Below are 24288 nucleotides of genomic sequence, written 5' to 3' on the forward strand. Positions count from 1 at the left end.
AAATTATTGCATTTAAAGTATGGGAGAAAGAGTTCTGCTATGTACTCGTTTTGTTGGTTCGCGTGCGAGAGCTGGTCTTGACTATCCCATCTTCGCATTTCTCCTCCAATTAAACAACCGGCGAAAACCGGCGAGAAGCAAATAAAATCATATATCGTGGTTTCTATTTTTTTAAAGCAAAACATTAGTATGTTGCCAAAGTGATGTTCTAAGATTTCAAGTTTGAAAGCAAATCCGTTCAATTGGAAGGTACAACAAAACAAAATTTAGCAATGAATAGCGACAAATAGTAGACCACCACTATTCACGCAAAATAAAATTTCTTACCTCCCAAATGAATACGAATTGGAGTTTCAAAGTTTATGTATTCATACAACATCACATTTCTAATCTGCTTTAACTTCTGGAGTTTCTTTGGGAACTTGTAAACGTGGCACTTTCTCTTCCTCCTCCTGATGTGTCATTCAGCCCCGCCCCCCGCGATCGAAAGGGCACCACTACTGTCGGGCGGTTGCCGGCCGCCGGCCGGCTTGCTGCACCGCAGCCCTGCGATGAATCCACGTCCGGCGGCCGACTTCACTCCTGCTACACGCCCAGCCCGCCTGGTCTTCTCCTCCTCTCCTTTCTCCCATCTTCCTCTTTGGCCCATCTCTCGTCTGTAGCTGCTACCCCTGTCGCCGGCACCCTCTATACTCCAGTCCATCTCGCCGGCTGTTCCGTTTCCGTGCCGCGATATCTGCAATATGTGTCTAGGAGCGCGAGCGGAAGGCTTTTACGCGAATGCTCCGCGCGCCGTCACGCGCCCGCGGCCTGTTCGATGTAATTCCTCGCCGGGGCACCTCGTTGTGGGGCTCGGCCGCCCGACGCAGGATGCTCTTGCGGGTGTACGCGGGAATTCAGGTGAGGAATGTGGTGTCCTGGACGTCAGTAATCTCTGGGTTTGTTAGAGTAGGTTAGGTTGATCGAGCCATAGTACTATTTGATCGTTTGCCTGAGAGGAGCACTGTTTCATGGACTGCAATGGTTGATGGTTATGTAGAAGCTGGGAAGTTCAGAGAGGCATTTGAGATTTTTCGTGAGATGCAGTTTAGCAAAGTAGATGATATCACCACGGTGAGCATAGTAGCGCCATGATCACAGCTTGGTGCTGTAGAGGCAGGGCAATGGGCGATGATTTGCATGGGATCAAGATGGATACTTTCGTTGGCACCTGGCAATGCACTCATAGAATTGAGCGGGCATCTGACATGTTCAAAGAGATGCACAATAGAGATAAGTTTAGTTGGACCACCGTTATGCTTGAGCATGTGTGGAATGTCCACGGTAAGAGGCTATCGATATATTTTACAAGATGCTCAGGGCGTTTGAAGCTCCTGATGGAGTGACATTCTTAATTTGGTGTTCTAACTGCCTGTGCTCATGCTGGCTTGGTTGACAACGGGTGATACTTCTTTACCAGCATGATTCGGACCTATGGGATTGGTCCTAATGTGATGCATCATGAATGCATAATTGACCTCCTTGGCTGGGCTAGGAAACTAACAGAAGCGCTTGAAACAACTAGTCAAATTCCCATGAGACCCAACTCTGCAATTTGGGGGATCTGCTGGCAGCTTGTAGGGTCCATGGTAAATCAGAGACAGGTGAATTAGCCGCAGAGAATCCCCTTGAATTGGATCCAGAGAAGAGCATGACTTGCATCCTTTTGTCCAACCTGTATGCAAAGTCTAATAGATGGGAAGATGCCTGGTGGCTTAGGCCGGTAATAATTGAGAAAGGAATTAAGAAAAAACCTGGAAGCAGTCTTATTGAAATGAATGGCACAATTCACGAATTTGTAGCTGGTGATAGATGTCATCCTATGAGCAAAGAAATCTATTCCAAATTGGACAAGGTACTCACTGACTTGAAGGATGCTGGGTATGTGCCTGATGTAACTAAGGTGTTTGTTCAACTTACAGAAGAAGACAAACAGAAAGTTCTTTGTTGTTCCAGCGAAAAGTTGGCAGTCGCTTTTGCATTACTCGGATCAGAATCTAGTTTGACGGTAAGGATTGTGAAAAACTTGAGGATGTGTTTGGAACTTTGGATTGCCACAATGCAATTAAATTGATCTCTAAGTTGTATACGAGAGAGGTCGTTGTGAGGGACATACACACTTCCATCATTTTAGATATGGACTCTGTTCTCGTAAGGATTACTGGTAAGTGGTAACTCCTTATCCATCGATGATATAAAACAATGGAACATCTGTAGTAAGTCTTGGTGATCACTCAATGGTTAACTATTATTTCTCATTTCAAACGTTGCACATACTGCTGATTCGTAGTTCTGAGAATGAAAGTACAATCAACACAATATTCTCACACCATTGGAAGCTACACATCTTGGTATAATCCTGTCCATTGCTGAATGTTTATGGGGGCCGCAGATTTTATTTATAGAAGGTGAGTTACTGTGTTGTAGCGTCAAGTTAGGTATGATATAGCAGATTCGGCAAGGTGCAGTCAAGGCTTGACGAGTCCAGCCATAGGGAATAGATGTCAAGTTAGAAAGTATAATACGTGTCCTTGTCAAGTTAGAGTCCTAGTACTACTAGCTAATCAAGTCATAGGCAGTGCTATAAAAGTAGGCCCAGTGTATCGTTTTGATTAAACAATATACGAAAGTCTCTCTCTGCCCTATATGCTCTCCCGATCCAATCTACTTCTCTAATTCCCCAATCTCTTGCTTCCTGCCGCCTCGACCACGGCACCTACCCGACACCGCCGGCGCCGGCCTCCGGTGAGCCACCCATACAACCTCAGAAGTAAACGACACATCATACTGAGGTACATGTTATTGTTGCATGTCATTCAGAAATCTGTATTCTTTTTGTTGGTTTTATATTAGTAATTTTTAATTTGCTCTTGTGAATAATTTTTTGTTTCTTTCTCAGAGTACTATTTTTTGAGAATTCCCATTCAAAACTTAAATGTTATAAGTAACAAAATATATTTGATGTCCTTAAGGTTCCTTTACTAACGTGTCATACATGAATTCACTTATGAACTTACCGAGTTATCTTACACTTGGAACCTTTTCCAGATTTGCGTGTACTTCAACAGAGGAAATTCTGCAATAAATTGATCTATCTTCTTCCCCCGTGCAACAGTGTTCTTGCGGAAGTTCTACTGTTTGGTGCTTAGCAAAACCAGGTTCTTTTCTATTCAAAGTCTGCAGCTTTCATATGTTTGATCCTGTCGCCCTGTTGCCATTGGAGCCTGTAATGAACTCAAAACATTGACCTGCTTTAAACATAGGGTGTTATAATTACATGCTTGCTTAAAATTTCTGGGTATATCTTGACATTTCTTACGGCATTCATTCCATTTATACGCTTTTATTTTGAAGTTACATTTTTTTCACCAAGATACCATAGGGAGGCCCCTGCGGTTTAATATTTTCAAATTATCCACATGTCCTTGTTCCATGGTTCTAAATAAATGCATATTTTCCCTATAAAATATTCAAAGACTAAACCGCATATTTAGCATATTTTTCGTACCATGAGAATGAAACTACACATTCAAAACCATGGGTTTCTTCATTAGAGTCTGATCCTTTTATTTTCATATAATCAGGATGGGACAACCGTTGTTTGAGGTGATGGTTGAACCTCCTTTTAGGACGGGAGAGGTCCTTGTATTTTCTTGTTTGCCACACCATTAAGTCACAAGCTTCTTTAGTTCGTATGTGCTTTATGCTGGTTCCATTTCCTTCTCTTTGGGTTATTCACTTCTAATCACTCGCTCTAACTGTCGGTTTCCATACTTCCTTTACTGAATCTTAAAAACTCTGATAAGCAAGTTGTTGCAAAATGCAAGGGAGGGTATGCCATCTCGAAAAGCAGACCGATGTGTAACTTGTTAGAGAGCTAATTTTATGTACTAGGATCCATTGTATTTTCCTTAGTAGTCCGTTTTCTCTACTTGTACTTGTAACAGAGAGCTAAATATATTGGCTTGAGTCCTGAGAGGTAACAGAACAAGCTGCTCCCCTCATAACACTGAACATTATGTTGACTGCCAGGAAACATGTGCAAAAGTGTTTCCTCGGCGAAAAGAAAGGAACATGGGCAACAATGGGGGCGACAGATATTTCTGCCATTTTACCATGGAAAATCACTAAACAATCAAGCCACCGCCAGGGAACCTGCTACTAGTTGTCTGTAAATTAAAACTCTCTACAATGGCATAAGTATGGTAGGCTCTTTCACTTTATGGTTACACAAAAGTGACTGGTACAAGCTACCTGTTATCTGTAAATCACAACTCTTTATAATGATATAAGTATAGTAGGGTTTTTTTTGCTTTATTTTTATATACAATAAAGGATTATTACCATCTGTGTTGACTAATGCATTCGTCTTGTTTCCCATTTTTTGAATCAATAGCCTTACATTGTTATGTGACGATCATTCCTCATCAAAAGCCCTCTTTGCCTTAATGGCATAATCTTTTGCTCTCATACTCAATTCCTCTGCAGCCTCCCCCGCACCCATTAGGGTGTATACAGCTGTCTCCACAACATCTCTTGTGACCATAACCTCGTGTTGTTCATTTCCTCACTAAGTTCTTTTCACTCCAATCTCCACCCCAGTTTTCAGCACGTCCACCACCAACTTCTCATTCGAAAACTGATCCACGAAGTGTGGCCATGTGATCATGGGTACACCTGTAAAGATGCCCTCTATTGTTGAGTTCCACCTGATTGTTGAGTTCCACCTGATTAGATAGCTTAGTTTTTAATAGAACAACCTGGTTCAATATGAAACAGGTTTAGAGATTGATCTTAGCTTATCTAAGGAATTGGATGGTGCCGTTCAAGGATTTGAGTTTTAAGGCGGTCGATCCTGCTACCCGATTAGATAGAATAGAATGTTTAATTACAGAAATCTTTGCGAGAGCAAACACAGTTTCCAATACCAGAAACCGAGAATGGGCAACAAAGCTTAAGGCGCAACCGCTAGGTCTCCGGGGTCCTGACTTTGATCATGGATCTGTAGGCACAGAAAGTCATGACACCCTTGATGCTAGAGGCAATTCGAAGTGCACAAGCTTTGATTGGATATCTTCCTGGACTCCTGCAACGAAAATGCATCCAGGAACGTCCGGAGGATATTCAATCCATGTCGTTCCGTGAAGCTTTGCTCCCAGTTTTGCAGCGCAGAGACGCTGTGTGCCTTCAGTTGTCCCCTCAGCGTTTGATCAGCGCTTTGCCTGCGAGTCATTCTATACTCCCAGTTTCTATGGTCGAGTAGCTGTAGTTAATCTCTGTAGCTTTCTTTAAAAAGTGGGACTTTGGTTTATTTTTGAAATGAAATGGAACCAGGGATGCATACTCCCTGTGAACCTAAGAAAAACCACCCAACTCACAAAATTCTGCGGCGTTTAGCTTGCCGGCCCAATAACATGGGCAACCGGCCCAATAACATGGGCAACGCTGTCGACGGTGTAACCACCGGCAGGATTACTAGATAGATAGATTCTAAATTTAGGTATCACAAGTTCATCTAAATTTAGATTCCTGAGGAGTACTATTTCTACCAGTGGGCAGTAGCACCGCTACTGCTGTGCGGAATGGCAATCAAGCAAGCGCTCTACACTTGGGGACGAGGCGCAGAGGAGCCAGCGGCGGCGTGGTCAGCCCCGACGCCTCGCTCATGTCCAGACGCGTCCCGGCGGGAAGCTCCCATTCGAAGTGGCGCACGAGGCTGGCGAGCGCGACCTCCAGCACTGGCATCGCGAAGCTGATGCCGGGACAGAGCCGCCGACCGGCGCCGAATGGGAGGAGCTGGTAGTCGTTCCCCCTCATGTCCACGTCCGCTGCGCTGCCGCCGCCCAGGAACCGCTCCGGCCGGAACTCGTCCGCCGTCTCCCCCCACGCGGCTGGGTCCCTCCCGATCGCCCACGCGTTGATGAATAGCGCCGTCTTCGGCGGGATCTCGTAGCCCTGTACAACCGCTGCCACCGTGGACTCGTGCGGGATGAGGAGCGGCGCCGGTGGGTGGAGCCTGAGCGCCTCCTTCAACACCGCCTTGAGGTACTCCATGTTGTTAAGATCGTCTTCCTCGATGGTCGCTTTGTCGCTGGTGACTCTGGCTATCTCTTCCTGCAGCTTGGCCATTGCCCGAGGGTTCCTGACGAGCTCCACCATGGCCCATTCCAGGGTGACCGAGGATGTCTCTGTTCCGGCGGCGATCATGTCCTGCACACGCACAAAACAACCACGGACAAGAGGAGCAAAGACAGAAGATTAGTTCGAATTTCTTTGGGAATATTGGTGGAATTTCTATGATGTGATTGAGGATCTGATCACCTTGACGATGCTTTTGATGTAATCGTCGGTGAGCTCGAATCCGGCGGCGCCTTCTTCCCTCAGCCGCAGCAAGACATCCAAGAAGTCCTCCTCCCCCGGGCCACCGTCTCCCTTCTTCTCCATGTGCTCGGCAACTATCTCCGAGAGGAACTCGTCCCACGCCTCGACCTCGCCGTCGAGCTTCTTCTCGAACCCCGTCGCCCACCTCACCACCTTCGCCGCTGCGTCCGGCATCACGTCCTCCGCTTGGAGGCCCGACATGAACGCCGCGGAGTTCCCCAAGAGCCGCTTAATCCTCGCCGCCGTGGCACCCGCGGCACCGGTGGTCGCGCGGGTGATCACCGCGTTGCTGTACTCATAGAGGAGTTCCCTCAGCTCCACGGCGCCATCCCCTGCAGCTGCTGCCGCCATCTCGCGGCGGATCCCGGCAACGAGGGTGGCTGCCTCGGCGGCGCGCACGGGGGCGAAGGAATCCGCGCGGCGCGGGGAGAGGAGGTGGATGACGGCCATCTTCTTGCTGCGGCGCCAGGCGTCGCCGTGGGGCACGAAGGATATGCTGTTGCAGCCGTAAGTGAGCTTGCTCACGGCGGCGCTGGGCACGCGGGAGGCGAAGGCGAGGTCGTGGTTCCTGTACAGGTCCGCAGCCGCCGCGGCCGTGGACACCACCAGCGTGCGCCGGCGCCCGAGCTGCAGGAACAGAAGGCCGCCGTCGGTGCCGTACCGGGCGTGCAGCTCGCGCAGGGAGCGGTGCGGGAGGCGGGCCAGGAGGTGGAGGTGGCCGAGCAGCGGCAGCCAACAAGGAGGCGAGGGCGGGAGCTTGTGCTTGCTGGCTCGAGCTTTTTGGATGACATAGCAGAAGACGACGAGAACGGCGGTGAGGACGGCGACGGCGTACGACGGAGACATCCTCCCGGGCTCCACCGGGAAATGTGTTGCCCGATCAACCTCAACTCACTCGGTGATAATAGTCAGAACTCGAATTGTCCTGGCTTGAACGAATAGGGATCGAGTGGTAGACCTGCCATCGTGTGTCGTTGTGAGGTTTAGGAGCAGCCACGGCAGCGTTCGTCTCTTCAGATCACTCCATTTTGTCACTTGTGATTTCGTCCACGTGACGTGATGGTGTCAAACAAGTTGCCGAGAGGCGGGTGTATAGAAAACGATGGATTGGTTTAGATCTTTCTTAACCTAATGATTGATCATGATGTTTTCTATTTCCTCCGTTTCTGAAAAAATTGTCATTTTTACCTAAGCTACATACTTTCAAATTTAGGTATGAAAAGAAGCACGCCCATACATACGGGCATCCTCTACATGCAAGAATTTATTTGAAATTTTTAGAGATATAGAAATATGTTTTTTATCCGCACAGTAAATGAGTTCCATAGAACCTAGGTGCCACTACTTATTTGTAATGTAGCGCGAGCTGTACACTTCACCGTGCAACTGTTGCTTTAAGGCCCAGCCGCCACTCGGTGCCTATTTTGACACGAAAACAAGTGATAAAAATGGATTGACCAAAGATATGAAAAGCCGTGGCTGCTCCTCAACCTCATCACAAGGTCACGCGATATATATCCGGGCCAAGATTTTCAAGTATTCAGCACAATTACCTTCGATTCGAAGTTGATCGGATTTTCCAGTTGAGAAAGGATGTTTCCGTACGCCGTCATCGCCGTGCTCCTCGCCTTCTGCTATGCCGTCGTCAGGAAGGCCCGAGGCCGCAGCAGCAAACTCCCGTCCTCGCCGCCGTCGCTCCCGCTCCTCGGTCACCTCCACCTCCTAGGCCACCTCCCGCACCGCTCCCTCCGGGAGCTGCACCTCCGGTACGGCACCGACGGCGGCCTCCTGTTCTTGCAGCTCGGGCGCAGGCCAACGCTGGTGGTGTCCACGGCGGCAGCAGCGGCGGACCTGTACAGGAACCACGACCTCGCCTTCGCCTCCCGCGTTCCCAACGCGGCGGTGGACAAGCTCTCCTTCGGCCCTGACAAAAACATCTCCTTCGCGCCCTATGGCGACGGCTGGCGCCGCCGCAAGAAGATGGCCGTGGTCCACCTACTGTCCCCGCGCCGCGCTGACTCGTTCGGCCCCGTGCGCGCCGCCGAGGCAGCTGCCCTCGTGGCGGGAGTCCGCCGCGCCGCGGAGGCGGGTGAGGCCGTGGAGCTAAGGGATCTCCTGTACGGCTACACCAACGCAGTGGTCACCCGCGCGGCCGCTCGCACAGCGGGGGCAACCATGGAGAAGATGAAGCAGCTTATGGGGAACACCACAGCCTTCATGTCGGGGCTCCAGGCGGAGGACGTGCTTCCTGACGTGGCGGCGAAGGTGGTCAGGTGGGCGACGGGGCTCGAGAAGAGGCTCGACGGCAAGGTCGAAGCTTGGCATAAGTTCCTGAACGAGATAATCGCAGAGCACCTTGAGAAGAAGTGTGATTACGGCGCAGGGGAAGAGGAGGACTTCTTGGACGTCTTGCTGCGCCTGAGGAAAGAAGGAACCGCCGGACTGGAGCTCACCGACGATCGCATCAAAAGCCTTGTCAAGGTGACCATCAATCAACTAATCGCATAGTAATTCTCTTGATTATAGTTTCTCAACAAATTTTATCTACTCCTTTTGATCCTCTGCCCCGCGGCTAAGCCATTTCTTGCATATGCAGGACATGATCTTCGCTGGAACTGAGACGTCATCTATCACGCTGGAATGGGCCATGGCGGAGCTCGTCGGAAACCCGCGGGCAATGGCCAAGCTGCAGGACGAGGTAGCACGAGTCTCCAACGGCAAGCCGACCATCGAGGAAGACGACCTGGGCAGGATGGAGTATCTGAAGGCGGTGCTGAAGGAGTCGCTCCGGCTCCACCCGCCGGCGCCGCTCCTCGTCCCGCACGAGTCGACGACGGCGGCCGTCGTCCAGGGATACGAAATCCCGGCGAAGACCGCGCTCTTCATCAACGCGTGGGCGGTCGGTCGCGACCCGGCGGCATGGGGCGACGCGGCAGAAGAGTTCTGGCCGGAGCGGTTCCTTGACGGCGGCAACATGACTGGCATCGACCTGCGGGGGAACGACTACCAGCTCCTCCCTTTCGGCGCCGGCCGGCGGGTTTGCCCCGCCATCAGCTTCGCGCTTCCGGCGCTGGAGATCGCGCTTGCCAGCCTCGTCGGCCACTTCGATTGGAACCTCCCCATCGGAACACGTCTGGACATGAGCGAGGCACCGGGGCTGACCACGCCGCCACTAGCTCCGCTACGCCTCTTCCCCAAGTGCAAGACACATATTTAGGGCATCTCTATGGTGTAAATCGTGACCTGTAAAAACAGAGTGCAGGGCGCGGAAAATGCAAAATCTATGTCCGGATCTGATCCCTGTAAAACCGGATTGTAAACCCCAAAAAGTCATTTTACTTTTTTTTTCTCTCAAATTTCCTCTCTTCTTACTCAGCTTCAGCTGCCCACCACGTCCCGGCGAGTTCCGCCCCGCCCTGGCGAGCTTCCCCTCCCCGCCCCGTTTGTCGCCCGGTGTGTTTGGCTGTGCCGCGTGGTGGCCATGCCTGGCTGGCGGCCTTGCCCGCGTGTGGTGGCCTGCCTCACTAGAGCTCGTCGGTATGAGTTGGTATCGAGGCAACTCGCCAGAATTGGCAAAAGACTTGGCCAAGCTCAGTGGTGAGATCTTCGAACTACAGTACATGATTTTGCCAAAGCCGTGAGAAATCGATGGCTAAAGGTGGTTTCATGGACTGCAGCATGGGAGGAGAAAGTTGGAAATCTAGCTAATTTTGGGCATGTATACTGCCCTCTGATCTATATATGTAAAGGTCGGAGACTCGCGTTTTTTTGTGGGCCCTCTGATCTATATATGTAAAGGTCGGAGGCTCATGTTTTTTGTGGGCCCTCGGACACTTTTTTTTGCATGCTCCACAAAGCAGCCGGATGGCTTTGACCACCGCAGCCTGCAACTGCCCACTTCCCATGACACACTCCTCCTTAAGTAAAACAAACTTTCATCTTTGCTTTGGAAGTCTTTGATCTTTGCTTTGGAAGTCGTGCAAAACAAACTTTCAGAAAACACCGGAGCACAAGTCTGATAATTTTTTTAACAATTTTACTTAACATAAAACTAATTTGCATTGTATTTTTAACTGGGAGAGAGTAGTTGTATTGCAATTTACAAAGCATCAACATTTGCTCTGTGCAACTCTCGAATGATACTGACACTTAAAACCCTCTTTACTACAATTGTCTTCTTAATTTCAAGTATAAGAGTACTTTTCGTACCAAAATAATTCTGCGAAGCGCAAACGTTCTTCCCTAATGAAATTAAATTGCACTATGCACATCGACACAAGAAAGAACATGCATGAAAAATAAACTCTCATTTATTTCATAGAGCCCGTGCTCTTCAATCCACTCCTATGAATATGTGGTGCCATCTAAACACAAGCCTACAAGTTTCATTTGTACCTAGTATTAATTTGTAATTTCTTTCACTCCTTTATCTACATGGCAAAGTACTAATGCTCAATGTCTGATATGTCCTGTATTTGGGTTGCCAACAAAGTAGGCAAGAACCCCTACCAAAGGAGCGTTGATGTAGGTGGTTGGTTCAGATTTCCTGAAATCAGCACGCTCGTCCCCATAAGCATCATCCTCCCCCGGCCCTCCGACCACTGCCCCGACCAGCGGGTTAGGGTTTGGGTTAGATGAATCGAAGTAAGGCGTGCCGTCTTTGCACGCCATGCGCTCAGGGTGGCTCTTGATGGACGGCACGGATGATCCTCGATGGTGGATCCGTTGAGGATATAGGTCGCCATACCCGACCATGTACGACATTTTCATCGGATTGTCTCCTAATAGATAATCAACCTGAAAGACAAAAAACATAGGTGAAGTTAGCAATTTCAGAGTTTAACTAGTCAAGGTCCCTGCATCAGATGGTTACGTATATAAGTAGGCGCCTAAGTGATAATAACCTGCTTTTTGGCTTGCAGTCGAAGAGTGTCCGGACCAACTGAAATATCCCCACAGTTAACAGTGTGAGAGGACTTGGAAAGGTACTTGGCATAGGTTAGGAGGAGGAATGAAATGGAGGTGACATGCTGCATATTGCTGCCTCCAGGCTTGTAGATCATGCCCCCAGGCGTGTACTGGATGTGCGGCGATGACGACTCTGGGATGAGCGTGCAGATGAAGCTATCTGCAGACTCTTTGTAGGACTGCATAGACAGGGCCACGCCGTCTATGAACTCCTGTAAACCAGTCACCCATCTAAGTTAGGAGAAGAGTATGCATTCAGTAACTGTATAAGTCTGATGGAGTCGTTGGTCAGAACCTTGGAAACAAGAACGTTGAGACCAGCATGTTTGTTGTCCCAACCAAACTCGTTGATGTTGTCCTCTGCTCCGAGGGTTTTGCCGTTAACCTGGATGTATTCCTGGAATTTGTCGTCGCCAGAGGCCCTCCGTAGCCATGCCGCACTCCACAGCAGCTCATCCTGTCAAGGATGTCAGTTTGGTCAGTTCTGAAACTCTTATTCTTCTGAAAATGGCGATTTTGGAATTTGTGAGAACGGAGCTTCTTTTATGGAGAAATATTTGCTTCTTGCCGCACAACACGGTATCAGAAATACATGAGCCTATACGATGCAGAAATGAATGAGCGCTGAAGGTGATCAAGCTGAGTTATTAGAAACTAGAATTCTACAAGTTCAGAGATAGAAATTCGAGTCTGCTGTTTACGGCACAGAATTCATCTGCAGTATGCCACTTCTATTCTTGTGCTAATTGATAAATGATGTAAGCTGAATTCATGTTATTTATTTTATAAAAACCGCGGTGTCTTGTTTCCAAAGTTCAGAGAATTCTGCATGTTCTATTCTTGTGCTAATTGCAAAGTGATGTAACTTGTAAGCTGAAGTCAAGTTATTTATTTTACAAAAACCCCGGTGTCTTGTTCCCAAAGTTGAGAGGATTCTGTTAAGTCCTGTTATAGACACTACTAGTGTCATTCGTTTTTTGCTATTCTGACGCTAATTATGCTTCAGCAACTACTTCGCATCAAGGTACCGAAGTAGCGATGCTGGAAGCCTGCAACACAAAGTATTGTACAGCTGCCTTGTTTCTTTTGGCCAGACGAAGGAAACCTGATGCTAATTAAACTTTGTCTTGTGTGCTGTCATTTTTTATGTCAGGCAAATGGCTGCAGGGCTACACATAAGCAGAACATAACGCTTTGCACGGTGCCATGTTACCAGCTTAGCCGCACTGCGACACCATGTGTGTACGCTCTACGCTGCAGTGTTTCTCGTGATCAAGCAGAGGTCTGGCCATGGCGCCAACGGGAGCAAGAAGACAGTAGGTAGACTGACCTGATACCCGTCGAAGTCGCAGTAGAAGGGGCAGCCTGCGGCTTTGAGGTCCGGGTCGTCGCTGTAGGCGCCCCTGTACGTGTCGGCGAACTCGAACGCCTTCTTGGCGTTGGCCAGCAGCAGCTCGGCGTACTCCCGGTCGCCCTCGGCGCGGAACACGATGGACGCCGCAGCCAGCGCCGCCGCCGTCTCCCCGGCCACCTCCGACCCCGGCCTCCCCGTGGTGACGTTGTACACCGTGCGCTCCGTGTCCATGTCCTCCGGCCTCTCCCAGCACTCGTGGTCCTTCCACGGGTCCCCCACCTGCACCAAACGCAGCTCAGCCGTGGCATGACATGGACGTGACGGTGCAATGTGAGTGGTCAGTGGCGTGCGCTTGCCTGCATGAAGACGACGCCGGGGTGGGCGACGGTCTTGAGGAGGTAGTCGGTGCCCCAGCGCACGGCGTCGGCGGCGTGGCGGCGCTCGTCGCGGGGCATGTCGTCGCCGAACTCGAGCACGCTCCAGGCCAGCATGGTGGTGGTGAAGGCCATGGGGAAGCCGAACTTGACGTTGTCGCCGGCGTCGTAGTAGCCGCCCTCGAGGTCGACGCCCGCCGCCTGGCCGTCGGTAAGGCCGGAGTCGCCCCGCCACGCGGCGCGCTGCGACGCCGGCAGCCGGCCCGACCGCTGGCCCTCGAAGAAGAGGATGCACTTGGAGAGCGCGTCGCGGTAGTCGTGCTGCCCGCTCAAGGTGCGCCGCCACGGCCACGACGGCCACGCCGACGCCGAGCCCGCGGCCGAGGCGAGGTACAGTGCAAGCAGTAGTAGGACGCGCACGCGCAAGTGGTGGACGGGAGAAGAGGCCATCTCGAGCTCACTCTACAGTAGAGTATAGGCTGCTGGAGCACGTGAATGGCGACTGATCGGTGCATTCTCCTCGTATTTGGCGCGTATTTATAGACCCCCGATCGACCTGTCGTAAAGGCATTCCGCAGCAGTGAGGCTCGCTCGTGCTGTCTGTGCAACGGTGCAGTGGCGAAATTTGAGGCAAGATTTGATTCGAATTCACGGTGGAAACCGCTGGGGATGAATGCCGTCCATAATTCCCAGAGGAATAAATACACGACATTTGTGGGTGCATTTGAGAGAGTTTAAGGTATACCCGAGTATATATACAGCCGGTGGAATTAAGTTGGATTTATTGGCGCGAATCCATCGCGAGGGTTAAAGGACAAAGGTGGGGGTCACGGGAGTGGTGGTAATCAGAGGTGCGGCCAAAGTTTTTTCAGGGTTCTTCATGGACGACACGGGCGGACAGCACCTAGCAAGTGAGCTCGGTCTCAGTGTGGTCACATGCAGCGGTTCAGCAAGGGCACGTAGTAGTAGAGTGTAGGACCAATGGACCATACGGTTGGAATCCTACATGGAGTGTAGTAGTGGTGTACCTTCAGTGGTTGTTCATTTTGTTTTCATAGGTAATAGAGCAGATTTTGCCATAAGCAGCAAAAGAGCAAAAAGGTCTAATTGCAAAATAAGAGAAAATGCAATCGTATTCAATTAATCGTGCCATTGTAGTCACCAGTGTCGATGGGAACACTTCTATTTTTTTCAAAAAGGGAAAAGCCCGGCCTCGACGTCAACCAATGCATATGACCTTTATCAACTCAAAGTGTCACACCAAGAAGATACCACTCAAAAAAAGCTAACACCTAGCCTTGAGACAATTAGCTTCTCTAGTAATAGCCACAACCCTGTTAACACAGAAGTTCTTCTCCTTTGCAGGTCATGTTCCAGTCCACTATTTGCTCCGTTTGTGGCTATCTCTAGCTATAACATTTGGAGAACAGAAACATATTTATGAAGTTCTGTACACGCTTAAAGAAGGTGACGAGAGATATATTTACCCAACATGGATTTCAGTATAGTGTATGGATCGGCCCTTAATGCACCACCTTAGGCGCACTTATGTGTCTTTCATGTACAAGTATTGTGTTGACATTTTTGTTATGTGGGGGTGTGCATTCTAGTAATGTTGAGGTCAAGTGTGAACACTTGTGTCCTTTATCGTCTTGATGTGAACCTTTAAGTCTAACGAAGTGTCCTTTATGGAAAAAATAAGTTGTATTTCCTAACGGCCCATTAATGCCATGTTACGTAAAAAAATGTCTATCCAAATTAGACTTCATATAAAAAGTCCATGGGTGTTTGGTGTGATCAACCAGATTTAGGTCAAAACTCATATGTTTATTTATATAAGTTTGAAATAAGAAAATCTAACAACATGACACCATTGTTTTAGTTTGATTCCTTGACTCACTTATGCAATTTAAGATGCGAGAAGAGTGTCACAATCATCACGAATATGAGGTGCAAAAATGACAATCCCCTTTGACATAATAAAGACCAAATAAGTGATGGAAGTAGAAATTAATTGCGAGATATAAAAATTAAAAATATTTTAAGTTAGAAAGTTTATGTCTCCAAGTTTGGGTTTCAATGCGAAGTCACAAAATTTTATCGTTGGGAAAGTGTCACTCTACTGAAATTATTGGACACGTTTCATAATTAGTAGAGTTCTTCTATTTATAATTACACAGATCAGTGGGAATTCGGTGGAATCATTTGACACCAATGATTTTATGCTAGCTCCATCTTTGACCTCCACATTTCACCTCGAGGAAGTGATGAAGGATATCGATTGAACAAAGTCTCATATTTGGAGTTGAATTTCATCACTTGAATTGTCTCACCTGAGATCGGAGTCCTGGATCCAATGAGCTATGATGGTATAGTTTTGAATGCTCATGCATATTTGCTTACTTTTAGTTTTGTTATTTGTATTTTCTACGAAAATTGAATGTAAGCCAAAAACCATAATACTCTCTTTTAGAAAAATATGTTAATTTTTAGCTGATCATTTTTTATGTATGCAAGTATAGTTTCATTGTTGTTTAGTTTGCAATAAAACCATAATATTTTGTTTCAAGAAAAGATAAGTAGAAACATAACTAATGTTATGCCTTGTTGGTTGCGCAACACTAATTAGCATACATATTTGGTGGATTGTTCAGTAAAGTATATATGTTATAGTGAGATAGGTATGCATGTCTAACGCTACATTGTTAGCACAAAGTCATGGATTTCTATTGGTCAACCTATCTCTTATAGGGTTTCTCATGGATATACTAATTTCCTAACCCTCTCAAATTTAATAGGTCTTTTTTTACTTCTTGTTTGCATTTACAAGAGGACGGCCGTTACACATATTTAAAGTACTTGTAAGGTGTCATTTGGTTCTTAACGCATATAGAACATGTATTTATAAGTTGTATTAACTTTAGAATTTCTTCGAAAAATATGCAGCTATAATTAGTTCTCATGTTGGTCATGACTCACGAAGAATAGCTAAATAGTTTATTCTACAACGTTCATTGAAAATGTGCAATTTCTTGTAATTATTTTGAATATATATAACCTCCCTTATAATACATTACCATAAAAAAGTACGTTCTAGGATATCTCATGAAAAATATCTATGTAATCATGAAATCTCACAAACCTTCCAGATTAAGACGGATTTCTTTTGAGAGGTCGGAGAGTAAATTGGAGAGAGTGGTTTGGGTAGAGCTTTCATCAGTTCTGAAGACCATGGCATTCCTGATGTCCCAGATTTTCCAAAGGAGCGTGAGAGCCATTGTCGGCCATGTTGAGGATGGAAGTGATGAGTCGGATGGCAGTCGACAGATGTATGAGAACTCGCGTATTTGACAACATTCTCGGGTTTGTTTTTCGATAAACAATATTTTATTACTCAAAAGATAGTATTGCGAAGATACTGCTTAAAGTAGGTTACACCATGTTTCTACACGGTTAGGATGCATGCAACCGCACAAATCTAACATAAGAAAAAAAAAAGATAAGATGTGAAACAAAGCTCAATAAGCTGTGGTAGGATGCCTATGGTGGTGTTGGATGATTAATTCGAAGATCGCGCTATCATCTATGTGAGATAAAAATAATTTTTACTTTATTCTTCAACCGTGTAGGCATATTTATAGGTGTCTTCATTTTCCTCAGGTTATATAGACTAGATATAGAGACTACCATGAAACAGATACACCGGTAGATGCAATAAACTTTTTTTTCGAATTAGATGCATCAGACTTAGCTAGAAGTCTAGGCTAGCACCGCACGAAACTTAGCAAAATAGCACGGACGCTTATCCTCACTCGATCAACCTCTTACATTTTCCAATTCCATCCATTAGTGCCGTACGTATCTTGCAAAGATCAGTAGTCCAGCTCGGACACCCACGCTAGCTTCCACTCAACCGCGGCAACGCCGTCTTCGTGCATGCCGAGGTACGTGCGTCCCGATCCAGCAAGAGGACAAGCGAGAAATTCGACGCGATCTTCCAGAGGGCGGCACCCTGGCCGGAAAGGCGCGAGACATCGTTGCTTCTCGCCGGAGGTCCTGGCCGGCGAATGTCGTTGATCGGGACCGACCGGCCGGGCGGATGAGGCGTGCTCGCTGCGTGCGTCTCCCAGCTAGCGAAAGTAAAGCTGTTGGGATCATGGAATTGGGGCGGCGAGTCATTTGATCCTCTCCCCGTTTGGACGTTGCCGACGTATAAACGGTTTGGAGATCGGCGGATTCGCGGAGGATTGGTGGCGATGGGGACCCTGCCCTGCTCCGTTCGGGAATACGGACATGCGGGACATGCCAAATGCAAACTCGGCTTGCTTGCGCCACATCCACATGCAGTTTATGTTACCAGGGGATTTACTGACCAGTCTTTGTCCTGTTATAGTAGTACCTCTGCTAAAAACATTCGCTTTGCTCCTTGTGAGACAATGTAATTGTGGGGGAACCGGCTCAACCCTCCAAGGGGTGGCCTATCACACACACACACACACACACACACACACACATATATATATATATATATATATATATATATATATATATATATATATATATATATATATATATATATATATATATATGGGTGTGTCATACAAGAGTACATAGGTACAATATACAGAAGCTATACATAGTCTAACACCCTCCCTCAATCTTAGCCACTTCCTAGAGAATCGAGAAGGGTAAGATTGCGCCTACATGCCTCAAACTGTGGCAAAGGCAACGGTTTAGTGAAGATGTCAGCAAGTTGATCTTTCGAAGAGATAAACCTGATCTGGAGTTGCTTCTGTGACACACGTTCCCGTACAAAGTGATAATCAACTTCAATGTGTTTCATTCGTGCATGAAATACCGGATTAGCAGAAAGGTATGTAGCACCGATGTTATCACACCAAAGTATAGCGAGCCGTGATTGGGGTATTCCCAATTCTCGAAGCAAAGATCGCACCCATATTACTTCTGCAGGTAGCGTCACCAACCGCCTTATACTCGGCTCGATACTGCTGCGAGAAACAGTCGCCTGCTTGCGAGCACTCCAGGCGATCAAAGTAGAGCCATAGAATACCGCATAGCCCCCCGTGGATCGCCTGTCATCCGGACTGCCAGCCCAGTCCGCATCAGAGAAGGCCGAAAGAACCCCAGAGGGATGAGGCCGTATGTGAAGTCCATAAGACACCGTAAGTCGGATATAGCGCAAAATTCGCTTAACAGCAGACCAATGGGTGTCACGAGGCGCCTATAAATACTGACAAACTCGGTTGACACCAAAAGAAATATCTGGTCTCGTAATCGTCAAGTACTGGAGACCACCAACAATGCTCCTATAGTCCGTAGCATCCGCAGAGGATAACAGCTCACCATCAACAGCCGTAATTTTGTCAGTGGTAGACATGGGTGTAGTCGCCGTTTTGCATTTAAGCATCCCAGCCCGCTGAAGCAATTCCAAGGAGTACTTCTTTTGTGTCATAAGTAGGCCATGAGCACTAGGAGAAACCTCAACACCAAGAAAGTAATGAAGTTTACTAAGATCTTTGACAGCAAAATCAGCACCAAGAGAACGAACAAGGGCATCAGCAGCAACCGGAGATGAACTGACTAGAATAATATCATCCACATAGACCAGTAGGTACATAGTGACCTCGGGCTTCTGAAGAAGAAATAAAGAGGAGTCAGCTGTAGACGGCGCAAAACCATGAGCACGAAGGGCGGTCGCAAGACGAGCATGCCAGGCACGAGGAGCTTGCTTCAAACCATATAGTGCTTTGGTGAGACGACAAATATAATCAGGATGATCAGGGTCAGCAAAACCAGGCGGCTGGCGCATATAAACCTCTTCCTCCAGAACTCCATGAAGAAAGGCATTCTGCACATCCAACTGACGAAGAGACCAACCACGAGTCACAGCAATAGACAGAAGAAACCTGATGTTGGTAGGCTTGACCACTGGACTGAAGGTATCTTCATAGTCAAGACCATAACGCTGACGAAAACCCCTGGCAACAAGGCGCGCTTTGTAGCGCTCAATCGATCCATCAGAATGTTCTTCACTTTAAAAACCCATTTGGAGTCAATAATGTTGACCCGTGGCGGTGGAGGAACAAGAGTCCACGTCTCGTTGCGAAGAAGAGCATCATATTCTTGTTCCATAGCCTGTCGCCAATGTGGAATACCCATAGCAGCCTGATATGTCCGAGGTTCAGAAGACGTATCCGCAATGGCGGCAGCCATACATGCAGCATACCACGCAACGGTGCCATCAGTGCGCTCCAGAGGACGGTAAATGCCACTGCGACTGCGTGTGTGAGGACGGAGGACAGGAGCCGTCAATGTCGATGGTACATCCGAAGAGGACCCAGCAGGCAAGGGGCTGGGCGATGCATCAGGGGATGGTGTCGGTGAAGCACCAGGGGAGCTGTCCGGCGATGGGGACAGCCCAGGAGACGCGGATGGCGTCGGAGACCGCAGAGAGACCGCGGGTGGCGAGGACGAGCCAGGACCAGGGAACGGCGCAGTCGGCGACAGTGGCCGAGGCGACGCAGCAGGCGTGATGGGCTGGGGTGAAGGCCCAGCACCAGGCGAGGACGCGCGCGGCGTCGAGGGAGCGTCATCTGCAGGGGCACGCGATCCCACGCCATGCATAGGCGGGTCGACGTGGGCAGCTGGCGGTGGAGAGGGAGCTGAGTCCCGGTGTGCATGGGCACGCGGCCCATGCCATGCACGGGCCGATCGACGTGAGAGGCCGGGGGCGTGTCCAAGGGAGGTTCCGTCGCCTCCAAAATTTCCAAGCGAGCCCCACGTCCGGTTCCTGCACCATGGTTAGGCAACAATACTGGAGAGTATGCAACATCATCAAATTGGTCAGAGGCAATAGAGGATGAATGCAGTGATGGTGGGTCGGTGGTGGACACAGGGAGTGTGGAAAATGGAAAGACATGCTCATCAAAGACGACATCCCGGGATATGTACACACGGTTAGTGGGAATATGAAGGCATTTGTACCCTTTGTGAAGGGAACTATAGCCAAGGAAGACACACTTTTTAGACCTAAATTCCAGCTTGTGTTTGTTGTAAGGGCGCAAATGAGGCCAGCAGGCACACCCAAACACTTTGAAGAATGTATAGTCAGGCTGTTCATTAAGCAAAAGTTTGAGAGGAGTCTTCATATTAAGAACACGAGTGGGAGTACGATTAATGAGAAAACATGCAGTGGTGAAGGCATCACTCCAAAACCGAAAGGGAACCGATGCATGGGCCAAAAGAGTAAGACCAGTTTCGACTATGTGACGATGCTTACGTTCGACAGAACCATTTTGCTGATGTGTATGTGGACATGCTAAACGATGCGCGATCCCAAGCGACTGAAAGAAGGAGTTAAGGTTGCGGTACTCGCCACCCCAATCCGACTGGACATGAACAATCTTGTGCTTGAGAAGGCGTTCAACATGTTTCTGCAACTGAACAAATATATCAAAAACATCAGATTTACGCTTAATAAGATAAAGCCAAGTGAAACGACTGTAAGCATCAACGAAACTGACATAATAATTATGACCACTGATGGAGGTTTGGGCAGGACCCCATACATCTGAAAAAACAAGTTCTAGAGGATGTGTCACCTCAGGACTAGACTCTGAAAAAGGAAGTTGATGGCTCTTCCCTTGCTGACAAGCATCACATACTACTACATCTTTATTACTAGAAATGCTAGGAAGCTCATGACGACGCAACACATGACGAACTATAGGAGTGGCAGGATGACCAAGGCGAGCATGCCACTGTGACGACGAGACGCGAACTCCACTGAAAACCTGAGATACTCCAGGATGCTCCAAACGGTAGAGGCCCTGGCATAGGCGCCCACTAAGTAGAACGTCCCGCGTGTCCCGATCCTTAATGAAAAGATCAAAAGGGTGAAATTCACAGAACACATTATTATCATAAGTGAGTTTAGGAACTGAAAGAAGGTTACGCGTCACAGATGGTACTCGAAGAATGTTGCGAAGTTGGAGACTCCTATTGGCATGACTAGTGACAAGAGATGCTTGACCAATATGGGAGATGTGCATACCTGCTCCATTGGCGGTGTGGACCTTGTCGGAACCTTGATAGGGCTCACGAGAGTGAAGCTTCCCCATCTCGCTAGTCAGGTGCTCCGTAGCGCCAGAGTCCATATACCAGTACGGATCAACAGAGTAGGACTGAGTGGCGCCCTGAGACTTGGGCGGCGGGGCAGGCTTGTCTGCCATGGCGACTTGTCGCGCAGCATTGCGTGTGTCCTTGCCATCATTACCAAGGCCAAGAAAACTCTTCTGAAAGCGACGATGGCATTTGGAGGCCCAGTGACCGTCAAGGCCACATAACTGGCACACGCGGCGGCCCCCACTCCCAGGCAGGGTCGTTGGGATGGACGAGGGCTGCGGCGACGGGGCCGTGGCACCGCCCTTGGCTGGCGCGGGCGACGAAGGGCCCTTGTAGGCAGCGTGGGCAGAGGCAGAGGAACCACGGCTGCGGTTGGCACGGCGCGCCTCGACGCGCTGTTCGGTGAGAAGAAGACGGGAGTAGACCTCATGCGCCATAAGTGGAGAAGTCTGCGCCCGCTCGTTGATGATCTCAACCAAGCCATCATACTCCTCATCAAGGCCATTGACGATGAAGGAGTTGAACTCGGAGTCGGTAAGCGGGAGGCCGATGGACGCCAGTGTGTCGGCAAGTCCATTAACCTTGTTGTAGAACTCCGTGGCCGTAGAATCGAGCTTCTCGCACTCGCCCAGCTCACGGCGAAGGGAGCTGGCGCGAGCCTGGGACTGAGAGGCAAACGAGCGCTCGAGAATCGTCCAAGCCTCCTTGGCCGTCTTGGCAAAGATGATGAGGCCGGTGACAGACGGCGAGAGCGACCCCTGGATGGAGGAGAGGACCGCTTGGTCTTGACCCGTCCATACGCGATGCGCCGGGTTATAGACCGGCCCATTGACGCTGTCCACAAGCGCCGGAGGACATGGAAGAGAGCCGTCGACATAGCCGAGGAGGTAGTGGCTGCCAAGAAGCGGCGTAACTTGCGCACGCCAGAAGATGTAGTTATCCGGGGTGAGCTTCACGGTGATGTGGCTGCCAAAGTGAAACGGCGCAGGCAGCGACCCCGTGTGAAAAACTGCCGGAGGCGTATACGCCATGGGGGCAGCCGATGCAGGTGGAGGGACCGTCGCCATCACGGGAGTAGTCCCAAAGGAGGGCGCGGAGGCCACCGTCGGGGCGTACGGCGCGAGGGCCGACGCGGAGAGGCCCGCCAGCCAGGCTGCCGCCATCTCCTCGGTCGTGAGGGGCTGAGGCGGGGCAGCAGGAGAGACAGCAGGCAAGGGCGCGGGCGACGTGGAGGTCGTCAACGCAAGCCCCGGCGACGAAGAGGCCGAGGGCTGGGTGGAGGGCGCGGGCGACGTGGAGGTCGTCAGCGCAAGCCCCGGCGACGAAGAGGCCGAGGGTTGGTTGGAGAAGAAGGAGCCGATGCTCATCGTGCCGATCGGGGGGGCGATGGCCGCATGGTCGATCGGGCGAGAGAGGAGAGCCGCAAGCTACGCGGGAAGGTGGCCGGCGGTGGAAGACCCGGAGAGGGAGGCGCTCGACATGGCGGCGACGGCGGCTCCGCGGGTGACAGCGGCTAGGGTTCGGGCGGCGCGGGCGGCGGCTAGGGTTTGGGCGGAAGCGTGGAACGTACCAAGTCTGATACCATGTGAGACAATGTAATTGTGGGGGAACCGGCTCAACCCTCCAAGGGGTGGCCTATCACATATATATATATATATATATATGGGTGTGTCATACAAGAGTACATAGATACAATATACAGAAGCTATACATAGTCTAACACTCCTCTTGTAAGCTAGATAACTAGCTACATAGCAAAGGGAGCACGTGAACATTTCAATCATGGCCATGATCCCTCAGTCCCGTCTGGAGGTCTAAGAGCATCTCCAGCCGCGTCCCCCAAACCGTCCCCCAAACCGCGCCGGATTGAGCGTTTGGGGGACGTGTTTTGTTCGTGCCGCGTTTGGGGGACGTCGCTCCCCAGCCGCGTCCCCCAAACGCCGCCCCCAAACATTAATAGTATATTTTTTTGGCTAGAAAGAAACTATTTAATAATATTCAAATCGGTTGAACATAAACAAATTATATATAAAACTTCGAAAAAATATAATTAAATACATATAAACTATCTACTTCTTCTTCTTCGCTGATGGCCCCGCCTCGTCGTCGTCATCGCGGTGGCGCTTCCTCGCTCGTCACCTCTTCCGAAGAGGCGGTGTCGGCGCTCGACGCGTCGTCGTCGCCGGTGCTCGTCGGCTGCGCCTTGGCCTTGGCCTTGGCCTTGGCGGCCTTGTCCTTGGCAGCCTTCGCCTTGGCCGCCTTCGCCTTCGCACGGGCCACCGCTGCCGCCGCGGCCTCGCTCTCTTCTTCCTCCTCCTCCCAGCCCAGCCATTCCTCCTCGCTGTCAACTGGCGGCGGGGAATCGTCGCCGCTGCTCGGCGTCCTGGCTTTGTCCCACCAATGGCGCCAGCCAGCAGGCTTTCCCTTGCCGGAGGTGTCGGACGGGAGCCGGGAGATGTAGCTCATCGTCGCCGGAGGTGTCGGATGGAGGCTTGGATGAATGACGGCGTACGTACGGGTCTTATTGAGCGCGGATGAACGGCGGCGCAGAAGTCGAAGAGAGCAGCGGTTGCTCTTCCGAGGAGTCGGCGCTCCATTCCGGCGGGGTTGGCGCGTCGTCGACGCGGTTGCCAATGCGACGGTTCCGCTTCCTGTCAACTGCATCGTCGCTACGTATGTGGCGGTTGAGCGTCCGAGCCGCTGACGGGTCGGCCCCACGCCTCCTCGCCTCTCATTTCGTTGTGTCCGGCGTGCCCGGTGCGTCTCCTGTGGGACGCGGACGGGCTCGGGACGCCGGACACCGTATCGGGCCGCGCCGGACAAAAAAGGCCTTTGGGGGACGCGGCTGGGAACGTTTTTTTGTCCGGCGCGCCCCAAATCCCTTTGGGGGACGCTTTGGGGGACGCGACTGGAGATGCTCTAAGTACTGCGTTAAATTAATAACGCTTGAATCGGCAACTAGTTATAAGATGCCGAGGGATCAGCTTACAAAACAACAACGCACATAAGCAAACAAAAAAACACTAG

At 49.8% G+C, this 24288-nt stretch overlaps 3 protein-coding genes across 3 annotated transcripts; 1 reads left to right on the forward strand and 2 right to left on the reverse strand.

Annotated features, from left to right (window-relative positions):
* Window positions 1-5628: 5628 nt before the first annotated feature.
* On the reverse strand, window positions 5629-7279 carry LOC124654891 (cytochrome P450 71A1-like). The gene is made up of 2 exons (XM_047193864.1): window positions 6361-7279; window positions 5629-6249 (listed from the first exon to the last, which is right to left on the reverse strand). Exons 1-2 carry the CDS (start codon window positions 7264-7266, stop codon window positions 5629-5631), a joined length of 1527 nt encoding a protein of 508 aa, XP_047049820.1. The 5' UTR covers window positions 7267-7279.
* Window positions 7280-8007: 728 nt separating this feature from the next.
* On the forward strand, window positions 8008-9655 carry LOC124654671 (cytochrome P450 71A1-like). Its single transcript, XM_047193667.1, has 2 exons — window positions 8008-8901; window positions 9017-9655. Exons 1-2 carry the CDS (start codon window positions 8014-8016, stop codon window positions 9635-9637), a joined length of 1509 nt encoding a protein of 502 aa, XP_047049623.1. The 5' UTR covers window positions 8008-8013; the 3' UTR covers window positions 9638-9655.
* Window positions 9656-10872: 1217 nt separating this feature from the next.
* LOC124655050 (endoglucanase 23-like) lies at window positions 10873-13551 on the reverse strand. Its single transcript, XM_047194017.1, has 5 exons — window positions 13099-13551; window positions 12719-13021; window positions 11684-11845; window positions 11325-11600; window positions 10873-11217 (listed from the first exon to the last, which is right to left on the reverse strand). The coding sequence occupies exons 1-5, from the start codon at window positions 13249-13251 to the stop codon at window positions 10873-10875; spliced, it is 1239 nt and encodes a 412-aa protein (XP_047049973.1). The 5' UTR covers window positions 13252-13551.
* Window positions 13552-24288: the final 10737 nt, after the last annotated feature.

This window comes from Lolium rigidum, chromosome 5 (genome assembly GCF_022539505.1).
Source record: "Lolium rigidum isolate FL_2022 chromosome 5, APGP_CSIRO_Lrig_0.1, whole genome shotgun sequence".
Lineage (NCBI taxonomy): Eukaryota > Viridiplantae > Streptophyta > Magnoliopsida > Poales > Poaceae > Lolium > Lolium rigidum.